The 14510-nt window shown below is 35.8% G+C and overlaps 1 protein-coding gene across 16 annotated transcripts in view; it reads right to left on the bottom strand.

The window, feature by feature from the left end:
- LRIG3 (leucine rich repeats and immunoglobulin like domains 3) overlaps positions 1-14510 on the bottom strand; it is a 219267-nt gene that overhangs the window by 189335 nt on the left and 15422 nt on the right. For all 16 annotated transcript variants that reach the window (XM_034403384.2, XM_060694691.2, XM_060694690.2 and 13 more), the window contains exons 2-3: positions 10721-10792; positions 9824-9898 (exon numbers count right to left, since the gene is read on the bottom strand). In XM_034403384.2, the coding sequence (XP_034259275.1) occupies positions 9824-9898; positions 10721-10792 (147 nt within the window). The remainder of the gene's footprint in view (positions 1-9823; positions 9899-10720; positions 10793-14510) is intronic.

The following is a 14510-nucleotide window of genomic DNA, read 5'->3' as shown; positions in this document are numbered from 1 at the left end:
CTGTTTTCCAGCATATTATGTTTGGCTGATTCCCAGCATAGTCTCCTCCAAAACACCAACTATTTTTGGCTAATTTCCAGTATAGTCTCCTCCAAGCTTACCACCATTATTAGCTAATTTCCAGCATATTTTCCAGCATAATCTCCTCCAACTCTCCATCTATTTGTTTGGCTGATTTCCAGCATTTTATTGGCTGATTTCCAGCATATTATGTTTGGATGATTTCCAGCATAGTCCCCTCCAGGGCTCCCACTTTTGTTTGGCTGATTCCCAGCATAGTTCCCTCCAGGGTTCCCACTCTTGTTTGGCTGATTTCCAGCATATTCTCCTCCAATTCTCCTGTAAGCGTTTGGCTGATTTCCAGCATTTTAACTAGTTTCCAACGTATTTCCTCTGAGTCTCAAACTCTTATCTAGTTGGTATCCATCTCTCTTATTTTAATTTTCTCTTACAATATAGTTATCTATTTTGTGTCAGTTTCCCAACATGCTCTTTCAAATTAATTCTCAATGTATTTCATAGTAGTCAGCATATGTTAAATTAAATCACAGTTTGTTGCTAAAATCTGTGTATCTTATAGTTTGTTCAATAAAACCCTAATCAAACATAATCACCATTCTAGCATTTGTTTGCATATTAAAATTAAAACATATTACATCAAACAGTAAATTTTCTTAAAGTTGTCTCACATTAAAATATACTCTTCTTTATTGTTTTTAACCACCCATATATCATCCTCTATTTTAATTTCCATCCCTTATTTTCTATTTTTATTACTCCAAAAACCCTCCTGTTTTTATCCAAAAATCATATATACCTTTAGGCTTTTAAACTTTACATTTCAATTTAGTTACATTTAAACTTATCTACTTTATTTCTTCCTTTTCTTCCTTTTTCTGTCTGTCCATAAATGTTCTATTTCAAAGTTCATCTGTTCAAGTTAAAAATTTTTGTATGTCCCTTTAATGCTTTATAATGTCTGTTCCATGTGTGATGCATCAACTTCCTGTCTTTTCTTCCTACGCCACACCTAATTTTTTTTGCTAAGCTTGTTAATTTCCATTGTCAAATGTCCAAAATGTTCCTTCTTTAACTTTGTTAACTTTCAGAGGTGTAGACTCCCAAAGATACATTTCTCCAATCCACTCCAAATAAGGGGGAAAAAAAGTCACTTTTCTAAATTATTAAAAGCCAATTCTTCCAAATTTACTAAAACAAAGTCTGTTTTGGGTCTTTATTTCCATTTTTTTTTCCTTTTGATCTTCAAGCGCCACAGATCTGTAGCCGCTATTTAAAGTTGGGGTCTTATTTTTTTCCAAAAAAAAAGCCAAATAATCCGGTTGTTTTGCCTGGGTTGGTGTCACTCACCCGGCTTCAAGATATTTGCTCTTTCTTCTTCTTCTCTCCTGCACGATCTTGTGTCCTGGTCTACTGCGGCTTTGTGGCAGCCGCCATAGCTGCCTACCCCCACCGCCGACTTCGAGGATTCCTTCTGGCCTCCGAGGAACTTGCCTGTTCCTCTTGGCACACCGAGGCGCTCCTCTTCAGCTCCCCATCCCTACAAGATGAGGGACGGTCCGAAGACCGATCGGACGGTGGTTTGTCAGTCGGGGTTTTCGCGGGCTCATTAGAGCCCGCTATTTCCCCGACTGTGGCGCCATGGCTCCAGACCAGAAGTCAGAAATCAAGCATATTAAACTTAACTGGATACAGATCACATAAACATGCATATGAACACTTGCATTTACATACAAAATTATCATATAGAGACTGTAAAAAAAAGATTTGCATCCTACAAATATTCTGCATATTCAGAATCTGATGCCTGTATATATCTTACTATGTGTAACAGAATGTACTTCAAATTAAATGTAGATAGATTTCAACACATCACCATCAAAATCTATAAAAATTATACAATAATTCAATTATGTATTTATCATTATGTATTATGTATCATTTGGCTATCAACACTTTTAGAGACTTTTAGTAAAAAGTGGAATATACATTTTAAAATAAACAAACAGTCTTTCCCGGACTTCCGCCGGTGACGTCAACGTGTTAGGGGCAAAAGGAACGGTGCTCCGTTTCCAAAGCCCCTAATATCCTCGCTGCGGGCGCTGATTTCGGCGCTACCGACCCCGTAGAGGTCGGTAGAAGAAGGGGAAATTTCTGAGGACCTCGGGGAGGGCGGCAATCCCCCCGAAGGTTCAGGATAACTCCTCTAACTCGGAACGAGGAAGAACCAGCCACCCGGCTGGCCAGAAACGCTGACAGCTGTTAAGAGGGAAGCGAAGATTGAAAAAGAAAAGCATCGGTGAAAACAGAAATGAGGATTAAAGATTGAAAAGGTATATCTGCATTTTCTAACGGTTGGGAGAAAGCGGGCAGAAGGAACCCTTGAGTAAAAGAGGAGAAAGAGAAGCGGCGACTGATAAGTGGAGTGAAGGGGAGGAATCCATATTGAAAGTGACAGCGCGTAATCTGGTAGTCAGTGGAATCCGAAAGAATCCAGAGGGAATACGGTTGAACGAAGTGTGTGATTGATAACCAGAGCTTCATAACAAAAAGCTGGGAGAGCGAAGGTCTCTGAAAACTTAAAAGACTTAACGGGAGGACTTTTAGAGCCCCGGATATCCATAGAAGAAAGGACGGTGAAGCCATATTGAGCAACGGCAGGGAGAACACAGTCAATTTAGAACTTATAACATTGTTGCCGATACTTACTGGACAATCCAGACAAAGGCTTCCTTAACAGGATCAAGTTTATTGATCGAGTTAATTGGATAATTGGATAATAAAGCAACGGGACTATTGGATTGTGTTATTTGGGGAAGCAGACGCTTGATACTTTTGGCGCACGATCGGTGTGTATTGGACAAAAAGTAAAGTAAAGGGAGGAAAAAGTACGATCGGACGTGAAATACATTGGATTTATAATTTTTGTTTCTGCCACGGCTTATCCCGGTGAGGACTTGAACTGAGGATTACGGAACAAGTGGATAATACATGGACATATTATATTGAAACTATTGACAGTTGAAAGGAAGTGGACTTGAACTATAATTGGATATTTGATATAAAGATTGCCAGAACATAAGATACTACCAAGACCAACTACTAATTACTAACAGTGACTAAGAAGTAATATTTGGTGTATATATACTCACTGCTTTGGAAATCTATACTTATATGACTGTATAACATTACCTTATACTTATCTTGTACCCATTAAGTGAATTATTGCCTTATTAATTTGTTTTTATATATTTATATACGTAGAATCAGAGATATAGATTTTATTATAGCTAAATATAATTTCTATTAATTTGTCTTTATATAGTTAGAATCTCAATGATTTGTTAATTTGTCTTAATACAACTAGAATCAAAGATCCGGATTATATTATACTTATCATAGCTATATTATAATTACAAAAGTATATCCATATACGTATGTTATATAAATTAAAATAAATTGGATAAATTAGATAAGTAAGATAAATATTTAGACAATTGCTTAAGGAATCTACGTTTGACATTTGATTGCATAGTATGACTTTATTTATAAGAAGTGTATATTAATAGATTAAGTGATATATTAATTTGATCTATATATAGTTAGTATTAAAGATTTAGTCCATAGTATATTAGATACATTTATATTAACTACATCCCTTTACCTTCTGAGAGAAATCATATTGCACTTACTCCCTACTTACTAATATACCACTTACTCAAATACTTAATACCAGGGAGAATTAGCTGATGGATTGCTAGAACGTTACACTTTTCCCTCGACCCTCCCACTTAGCTTCCCATGCTGATTGATTTATAAGTACAAAGGAGCCTGGAAAAAAGAGAAAAATAAATTTGGGTGAAATTTTAAAACAGACCCTGAAATATTGACCAGTATATGAAAATCTGGGAAAGAATAAAAAAAGAGATAATAATGGCGACCACAAGTATAACGACAACAGCTAAAATAAGTAAGAAAACACCATCGGGCCAAATGATACTTATGACCTCACCAGCTCAACAGAAAGTAATTGAAACCACAGAAAAGGAGAAGATGAGTCCTGCCCTACAGAACATCCACTCCGCATTAGCAATGATCCAGGAAGGCATGAATAGAATGCAGGAAACCATGGCACATAATCATGAAGAGACCAAGAAAAATCATGAAGAATTGAGGTCAGATGTGAGTGAAATTAAAGATAACATCAAAAATATGGATGAGAAGATAGAACAAATTCAGCAAAATATAACAGAAAACGAGCAGAGGATCCAAAAGGTGGAAGAAAGAGTAGAATATGCGACCAACAGAATGGAAAGAATGGAACAAGATCAAGGGGCATTTAATAAGGAAACTGAGAACGCGTTAACCTATCTGGAAATGGAAAAGGCATCATTCTACTTACGGTTTCAAAATGTAGAAGAGCAGAAGGATGAGGATCTAAGTGAAATAATGATTGAGATACTGGCAAAGGCAACCCAGGTGGATAAGGATGAACTGCGAAACGGAATGGATGAAATATATAGGGTATACACGAACTACGCAAGAAGAAACAAATTACCCAAAGAAATTCACATAAGATTCACGAAAAAATCTATTAAGGAAGAGATCTACAGGAAGATGAGGGAAGAGACAATCATGCATAAGGGAAGAGAAATCATAACTCTCAAACAAATACCAAGAAGAACGAGAGATCAAAGAAGAAATTATAATTTCCTGACCACCCAGCTAAATAAATTTAAAATAAAATTCCGCTGGCTACTACCGGAAGGCCTACTTATCTCCTGGGATGAAAGAAAGCACAAGATTGATAATCTGGAAAAGGCTCAAGAATTCTTTGACCAGCACTTTACAATGGAAGAGGAACAGGAGACAAGGAGAGAAGCGGAACCCGGGACATGGCGGATGGAGAAGGAAGAAAAAGATCAGGAAGAGGCAAAAAGATTGGAGAGAGAAAGAATGGAGAGAGAGGGAGCGAGGGAAAAGACTCAAAGAGTTATCAGAAACACAACAAAGTTGAAAATCACAAATAGATAAACTCGATAGAGATGGAAGGAGAAATAAAAATTATATCAATTAATATAAAGGGACTCAACTCCCCAAGGAAAAGGAAATATATATTTACGAAATTGCAAAAATTGGACTTAGATGTGATAACTTTACAAGAAGTACACATTAAAAGACAGCAACAAATATTGTTGGAGAATCAAAAATTAGGAAAATTATTCACATCCCTAGGAGATAATAAGAAGAGAGGAGTGGCAATTTATGTCAAAAACCATTTAAAAGCTAAACAGATATATACAGATTCGGAAGGACGTATTTTAATAACTGAACTACAAACAGAAACAAGGAAAATATTGCTAGCTTCTATCTATGCACCTAATGGAAACCAGAGAGAATTTTACAAGAAACTACATGATACAATTAAAGATTTGGAGTACGAAAATATCTGTGTTGTCGGAGACTTCAACGCAATCGTGAATATACAAGATGACTATCGAAGTAATAAACAAAGTAAGACTCGAAAAAGAATCTTACCGGATACATTTAAGGATATGACTGAAGAATTGCAATTACATGATGGATGGAGAGAGGCCAACAAACAAACCAATATACCTTCTACTCAAACCCACACCAGTCATGGTCTCGGATTGACATGGCCTGGATGACGCCAGACCTCAGGAAGGATCTACAAGACATCGAAATTATACCGAATACATGGGCCGACCATAATCCTATAAAAATAACATGGAGAGGACAGCGAAAGCAGAAGAGGTGGATGATGGACACCGGAATAATAAAAGATAGAGATTATGTGCAGATGATGGAGAACGAACTTAGAATATTTTATCAAATAAACACAAAGGAGCAGACTTCAGTACAGAATCTGTGGGACACTACTAAGGCCTATATAAGAGGCCTCACAATAGCATACACAGCAAAAAAAAATAAAGATAAACAACAAAAGAGGAAAAAATTAATGGAAGAACTCAACATATATGAGTCACAATTACAGAAACAGCCTGACGACAAAACAACAAGGGAAAAATTGAATCGTACTAAACATGAGTTGAACTTAATTTCACAAGCAGAAATCGCACAGAAAATGAAAATGGTCAAGCAGAAATACTTTGAATATGCAAACAAAACAGGTCGCTGGCTGGCATACAGACTGAAGAAAGAGAGGGAAAAAAGAATAATATACCAATTGCAGGATGAAACAGGACAACTATATAGTATGAATTTAGATAAAAAACGTATAGTAAGGGAATTCTATCAAAACCTCTACACACAAGAAGAAACTCAAGACCAAGATATTATGGAATACCTACAAAAAGCAAATATCCAGAAATTAGAAGAATCCCACAGAGAAATACTGAATAAACCAATAACAATGATGGAGTTGATGGAAGCCCGAAAGAAACAGAAGAACAACAAAGTCCCAGGTCCGGATGGAATTCCAACGGAATTTTATAAAAACTGCCAGTCTGCAATAGATGAACTACTACTACAAGTTCTCAATGAGGCACTGCTGGAAGCAGAAACACCTAAATCTTGGGCCGAAACAATTATCTCACTCATCCCCAAAGAAGATACGGATCCGACTAAAGTCCAAAATTATAGACCCATCTCGCTGTTAAATGTAGATTATAAACTATTCACGACAATTATAGCACAGAGGCTGAAAACGATTATACATAATTATATACACCCCGACCAAAATGGTTTTGTCCCAAGGAGACAAATAAAAAACAACATGAGGACAATAATAAACGTTCTTGAATACTACGAGCAAAACATCAATAATCAGATAGCGCTAATCTTTCTCGACGCGCAAAAGGCGTTCGACAATTTGAACTGGAAATTCCTTATAGCACAACTGCAGATTATGAATTTCGGCGACAAATTCCTGAAAATGATTAAGAAAATATATTCTTCCCAGACAGCGAGAATTATAATTAATGGAGATATGACCGAAAAAATAAGCATCCAAAAGGGGGTAAGACAAGGATGCCCGATATCGCCTCTACTGTTTATAATCTCACTGGAAGTCCTTCTAAAGGAAGTAAGAAAGGAAGAAGAAATAAAAGGACTGAAGATAAGGAATGAGGAGTATAAACTACAGGCTTTTGTGGATGATGTGGTCTTCATAGTGGAACAACCGGAAGTAGCGGGAGTCAAATTATTAGAGAAGATAGAGGAGTATGGCAAAGTGGCGGGGTTTAAGATCAATAAACAAAAAACCAAAGTCTTGACCAAAAATATGACAATGACACAAGAGGAAAAATTAGAAGAAGAATTAGGAATGCAAATTGCGAAGAAAGTAAAATATTTGGGAATTTGGCTTACTACAAAAGCAACAACTATTAGAGAGGACAATTACATTAAATTGATGAAGCAAATTAGAAAAGACCTGGAAAGATGGAATAAGGTACAACTATCATTTCTTGGCAGAATAGCGTCTGTAAAGATGAACATATTACCAAGACTCCTATATCTCTTCCAAGTGATACCAATTGGTCCGGGAAAAGATTTCTTTAAGGATCTCAACAAGACAATAATGAAATACATCTGGCAAGGAAAGAAAGCTAGAATTAAAATAAGATGCTTACAGGACACAAAGGAGAAGGGAGGCCTAGGTCTACCAGACTGGGAGCTATATTACAAGGCGGCGGCGTTGAATTGGATCAGAGAATGGATAGATCTATCAAATAGGAGAACGCTATACTTGGAGGGATTTGATCTGAGTCGAGGTTGGCATGCCTTTCTGTGGGAAGGCACAGACAAGCGACATCCGTACTTCCAGAGACATGTAATAAGAGGTGCACTATATAAAACATGGCAAGATATCAGAAGGCAACACTATAGTAAAATCCCACGATGGTTGTCGCCTATGGAGGCGCTAATTTATCCAAACACTATAGAAATAGGAAAGATGCGGAAATATCAAGAATTGTTGAGTAGTGAGGGAGACCTACTTACGAGACAAGAACTGGAAAGACGAGGCATTATGATTGATTGGTGGCCATATCTTCAAATTGAGTCAAAATATACAGCAGACCGGAGACATTATGATTTTCAAAGCCAACCAAGTGAACTAGATAAAATTTTAAAAGGCACAGATGAGAAAATAATATCTAAAATTTATGGATATTTAATAAGGTATAAATTAGAGGAGGAAACAGTGAAAGAAAACATGGTAAGCTGGGCAAGAAATATAGGTCACAATATAGAGTTGGATAGATGGGACAAGCTATGGGCAGAAAATTATAAGATGACACTGTCAATTCCATACAAAGAAAATTTATACAAGATATTTTATAGATGGCACCTTCCTCCGGCACGTTTGGCTAAAATGTTTCCAAACACATCACCAATGTGTTGGAAGTGCAAGACACAAATGGGGACATATTACCATCTCTGGTGGTCTTGCAGGAAGGCACAACGCTACTGGCAAGAGATTAAGAGAATAATCGAAGAAACAACGAGGCAAAGTGTAGAAATGAAACCAGAATTCTTTCTATTTGGAATGACTACACCACAGTGTACCAAGGAGATAAAATATCTTACCATCCACATATTGACAGCGGCACGTATAGTGTACGCTCAGAATTGGAAATCCGAGATAATACCAACAGAAGAAAAAATAATAACAAAAATAAATGAATGCGCAGAGATGGATAAGCTCACAAAAGAGCTCCAAGATAAAGAGAACACTGACTTTTATTTAGTTTGGCAAAAATGGTACACATGGTTAGAAAGAAGGATAGGGCCAACAACATAGGACATTAGGAGAACATAACTCAAGAATTGTAGAAATAGATACATGAGATGAGCCGTAGGATTGTATAAATAAATGGTTAATATGTTTGTAGAAAGATACTGCTGAACTTCAATGAATATATCAAGGTATAAGCAAGTGAATTTGTAAATAGTATGATTAAGGAAAATTGGTTAAATGGACATTAATCACCGATGCGAAGGTTTTCTAGAAGTTAGTCGATTGACTCTTTGTTAATGTATAAGTGTTTACATGTATTTGTGTTTTATGTTTGTTTATGTTAATAAAACTTAAAAAAAAAAAAACAGTCTTTCCCAAGGCTAGGTGATCTGAGATCATGTCTACATTTCACCCTGATCTATACAAACATCAATGTATGTATCACTTTATGAGGCTTAGGGATCAAGACAAAGTTACATGTATCAGTCTACCATTCTGTCAAAACCTTAAAACAGCAAAGAAAACCTCTAGGATTTAAGATTACAGTCCTTCCAGCCTTAACTGGTGGCATTTTAGTTTTTCTAAAAAAAGTTTTTCTCCATACTATCTTTGACTTGAGCTAATCAGTTTTCCCAAGAACCCATTCAACTAAGGGCAATAAGCAGTTAAGAACAATGGCAGCTTATAGTTAGATACTTTCTACTATGACTGAAAGTGGTTCTACAGGATTTCCCCCCCCCCAAAAAAAAACCTTTCCTGGTTATAGCTGGAGATACAATAAATTGAATCTGTAAGTTGTTTGTACAGAATTCAGGGGAAGAATAAACCATAAGATTCTCAGAATTTGAGATGTAATATTCTCTAATAAGTACAATTTCTACAATATGTGCTTCTATCCTAGAAGAAGAAATATATCATGACAGTCAAGATGATCCAAAGGTTAGAGTTATATTATATTAAACAAATTTTAATGCTATCATTTCAAATATTAGCTTTTTTGAAAACATATGATTAATATTTGAATAGAGAATATGTCTATATATTTCTTTTCATATACAAATAAAATATATGAAATCAACTTACAGAGAAAGGAAAGTAATGTTTACTGAAATAGGTCCCAGATTTGGAATAGCTTCCAATTCATTGTTGTTCAGTTTTCTGTTTTAAAAAAAATAATGAAAGCTTAGCCAAGATAGACATAAATGGTAACTGGTATCTTCTGATTTTCCCTTCCTATTTTATCTCTAACAACTTAGCAGTTTTCACCTCCCACCCTCATAATGGCACAAATTCCCAAAGAAACAAAAAGTCTTTTAATGATGCTGACTTCTACAAATGCCTACTGAATTGTTGTAAGTTCTTTGAACATTTGCACTCATCATTTATATATGGAATAATAAACCAGATAATTCTTTTGGAGATTATCCTTTATGTGGTACATGTGGTTCATTTACTCCTCAGTGCTAGGGAAACTACACACACATGGAAACTGCTTTACTGTTTCTTTTTTACTCTTAGTAGTTGGTTTCTGCATATAGATAGAAAATCCATGGCTAGTTGATTGCTTGTGGTTGTATAATACCTTCTGTGGCTTGCCATATACTGTAACTGTTACTACCCATGCTTTCCATTTGCTGAGAGCTCAGCTATCAAACAAGAGGAGCTTTCACTTAGGAGTATGGGCAAGGAGTGTAGGCTATTGAAATACAGCAATGTGCCATGTGTCTAAATAGGTAAATATATGATCATGATTAGGCAGAAAACATTACAAAGAAATCAAGAAATGCAAAGCGAAAGCCAACTGTTTTATATATCAGCTTTCTTTGGAATCACAACTTATCACTGAATGCAAATCAAAACATTCTAGGTTTTATATGCACATGTCATTATGATTTTAGAAATTTAAAATAAAGCAATGGAAAAGAAGACATCTTATAACACAGATAGCCATAAGAATCTGGAGGCAGAACAACTACTTACATTTCTCGCAGATTATAAAGATGACTCAAAGAACTAGAGTTGATTGAAGACAAACTATTATGGCTTAGATCACTGTAAAGTTAAAAAAAATGCATGAATACAAAATGAGAGAGATTTAAAAATAATCTAAATACATTTTGATTCGTATATATCTCCTCCCATTTTCCCTTAGCAGTTCATATGATAGCCTTTCATATATTTTTATATGATGTCTATCAAGTGCATACAACTCAAAAGCTATTTTCATAGGAGCTTAAAACAATAAAATAAAAAACTAAGACCAGCATGGCAATAATTGTCCTGTGTAGCATATAAATCAAACTTTTTTTCTATCTTGGCAGCATAGGAAACCAAAGGCACATCTGGCAAATAAAGCTTTCTATTTATAATTTTCACCTGATATGTCTAAATTTGTGGTATATGGATGTATTGATGTTGGGTGGCATGGAAACTTCTTCCATTCATATGTCTCTGCATCATTAATTCTCACATATAAAATGGTTAACATATGCAATGCCAAGAATGAAAAAAACCCTGAATAAATACTTCAGCTTCAAGGCATAACTCATTTCAAATTCAGTAAAGAATAAAACTGTTCAATATGTCAAAGAAATCTATTTCCTGCAAGATCATATGTTTATTTCTGGGATGCATGTTCTTGATGGGCATGTATCTGTACCTTCTGGAAGAAATGAAAAAATGCACGAAAATGATATATCAATATTGTGTAAGTGGTCTAAAAAAAGCTCACAATAAAGACCACCCTGATCTATACTAATATTTATTTAGTATCATTTATACTAATATTTATTAATACTAATGTAGTAATATTTGACAAGAGATCAAATAATTTATAAGATTATAAACCCAATCTTATAAAATTATGATTATTAAAATACATTAACCTTTATTCTGCATAAGCAAAGAATATGAGATGAATAATTATTTCAACGCAGGGTTGCAGGTTTCTATTGACTTAAGTCACAGCTAAATGCATACATCCTTTTTTTATTTTATGGAAGGCACCAAAGTAGAAACTATGAGTTCTAGTCCCATCTTAGTTACAAAGTCTATTGTGTGATTTTGGGCCCATCACTCATTCTCAGCCCTAAGAAGAAAACAATGGCAAACTACTTCTGAAATATTGCTGAGGAAACTTTAGGAACTCATCTAGGAAGTCAACATTGACTGGAAGGCCCCGACACTAAATAAAGGTAGGAAGGAGTCAACATCATGAAATAATATAGAAGACATACTTTCTTTCGGACCTGCCAGATAATAATAGAAGTGACTGGAATTGCTTTGGTAAAGTTATAACTCTGGGAATGTAGTGGGGAAGGAACCTGACACAGATTTTACATTATAGAAATCCTACTGTTGCAACTACTGCTGTCAATTATTACTAAACTGGACTCAGAGAATTTTCACTAAAGAGCTCAAGCTTACTCTCCATCTGGACTCTATCAAGGAAGTTATACGTATGTATGTAAACATATTTGTTATATGTAAACATATTTGAATTATGTTTCAGACTATTTTCAGGCACTGCAGGTATCAGCAGATTTTTTTGTGATATGTTCTTTCCCTCTTCTCTGTCCAGATTTTATAGTGTGTCTTCGCTGCTCAGCAGCCAAAATCAAATACTACATACTAATACTTATAAATACTAATACTTAAACAAGAAATTTAATAGGCCTTCCATTTAAATCAATTTTTAGCTTGTAGAAGCATACAAAAAGGAAAACATTCATTTGAAGAAAGACATTCCTACAAAACAAGAACTGAAATACTGTTCTTTCTGAAGTCAATTTTGAAGAAGCTTCGTGACAAAATAGGTTTTAAAATGCATCTCTTTTTGGCATCTCAACAATTTTTGACAGAAATCCTTAAACTGGTATGAAATAATATGAATCAATCTTTCCTGGTAATTTAGCAGTAAGCACCAGGATCACTGAAGTTCTGGAGCACACATTTCCCACTCCTCTGGCCTCCCCCTTCTTTAAAACCATAGTTTTAAAGTAAAATTTCTTCAGTGGTTTCAGTTCTCTAGTAGCACTGGAAATTTTAAATGACTAAGAATGGCTAGATTAAAAATGCACATTTCACTTTTAAAAAGAAAGGCCTATTAAGATGCCATCAGTTGGGGGCTTCCGGTTTGGCTTCCGTCGTCGCTAGACGATCTTTTGGGACCGCCACCCCCACCGCCCGTAAAGAGCCGCCCCTACAGCTGGGAGGCAGCTCGAAAAACTCCGTTTCCTTAAGGAAATGTGAGGTGAGCCGGCGAGAGCAGGTAGAGCCCTCTGCAAAGTCCCCAGAGTTTTTTTTTTTTTACTCTTGGGGAGGAAGCAGGATGAGGCTCCCTATCCAGCTCGCCGCTGCTCCGGGCTGCGGGAGAACTCTGCGCTTTGCAGAGCTAGACGATGTGACCAACCTAATCAGCGAAAACTAACAGATTGATTGAATAAGCAGGATGAAATCCGGATTTGGGACTCTAAATCGCAAGTATTTGTAACAACCCTATGATTGATTTTAAGAATGAAGAAAGAGTGAAAAGGGGGAAAAAAGTTTAAAATGGCGGCTGGCTGAGGCTTGAGAAGAAAGCTGAAAGCGAAAGTCTTTCTGTTTGAATGGCTTAATATGTTACAAAGTATCTAGCAATAGCGCTGGCTACAAGAGAAGGGAAAAAAATCTGTTTTATGCTTCTTCCTTTCTTAGAGACTTGATATTGATATTGTGTGGAGAGAAGACTTTTGCTTTAAAAAGAGTCTGTTTGTGTGGCAGGATGGCGTTAAAACTGACAAAGCCGGACAACCAAGCTGGGGGGGGGGGCTCCCCCATTTATAAATCACAAGAGCAATTTTTGAGCTCGCAGATGCAGAAAGATTTAAAGGAATTTGTTGTGGAGGAGATGGCAAGACATGATGAGATTATGAACCAGAATCTTGAAAAATTTAGACAGGAAATTAAAGAGTTGGTTCAACAAAAGTATGATAACCTGAAGCGATATATTGTAACAGCTTTGAAAAGTTTCTCAGAAATAATTCTAAAGATGGATAAAGATATCAATTTAGAAATAGAGTCTAAAATGAAGGAAGCTGATCACAAGATTCATAATCTGGATAATAAAATACAAAGAATTGAAAATGATTTGACAATGATTCAAGAAAATAGCTCAGAAGTAGAGTCTAAAATGAAGGAAGCTGATCACAAGACTTACAATGCAGATAATATAAAGCAAAGGATTGAAAATGAAGTTACAATATGCAATTTAGATCCATGGAATTTGCGATCAGAATGAGAGGAATACAGGAAAACAACAGTGAGGACTTGAGAAAGATGTCTGCTGAAGTTCTGGCTGTGATTTTAAAGGTCAGCTCTGAAGAAGTATTCTGTAAGCTTGATAAGGCCTACAGAGTGAATTCTTGGGTGGCAAATCAAAGACAATTGCCTAGAGATGTGGTGATTTATTTTATTGATAAAGGAATAAGAAATGATATTGTGCAAAAGTCTTTCAACTCCACGCTAGAAATGAATGGAATGAAGATTTGGATATATAAAGAGCTGCCGTCCAAGATGTTAAAAGATAGAAAGGACTTTGGATTTTTGGTGACTGAGCTAAAGAAACAAAACATCCCATTTAGGTGGGATGCTCCAGTTGGTATAATATTGAGATATCAAGGAGAAAGATATCAATTAAACACTGTTGAAAAAGCGGAAGAATTTTACTACAAGGTTTTTAAAATGGGCCCAACATCTCCACGTATGTCATCAGTGTCAGGAATACAGGAGG

Source organism: Pantherophis guttatus, chromosome 7, assembly GCF_059756535.1.
Source record: "Pantherophis guttatus breed Tessera chromosome 7, ASM5975653v1, whole genome shotgun sequence".
Classification (NCBI taxonomy): Eukaryota; Metazoa; Chordata; class Lepidosauria; order Squamata; family Colubridae; genus Pantherophis; species Pantherophis guttatus.
This window is presented reverse-complemented; position numbering and strand designations above follow the sequence as displayed.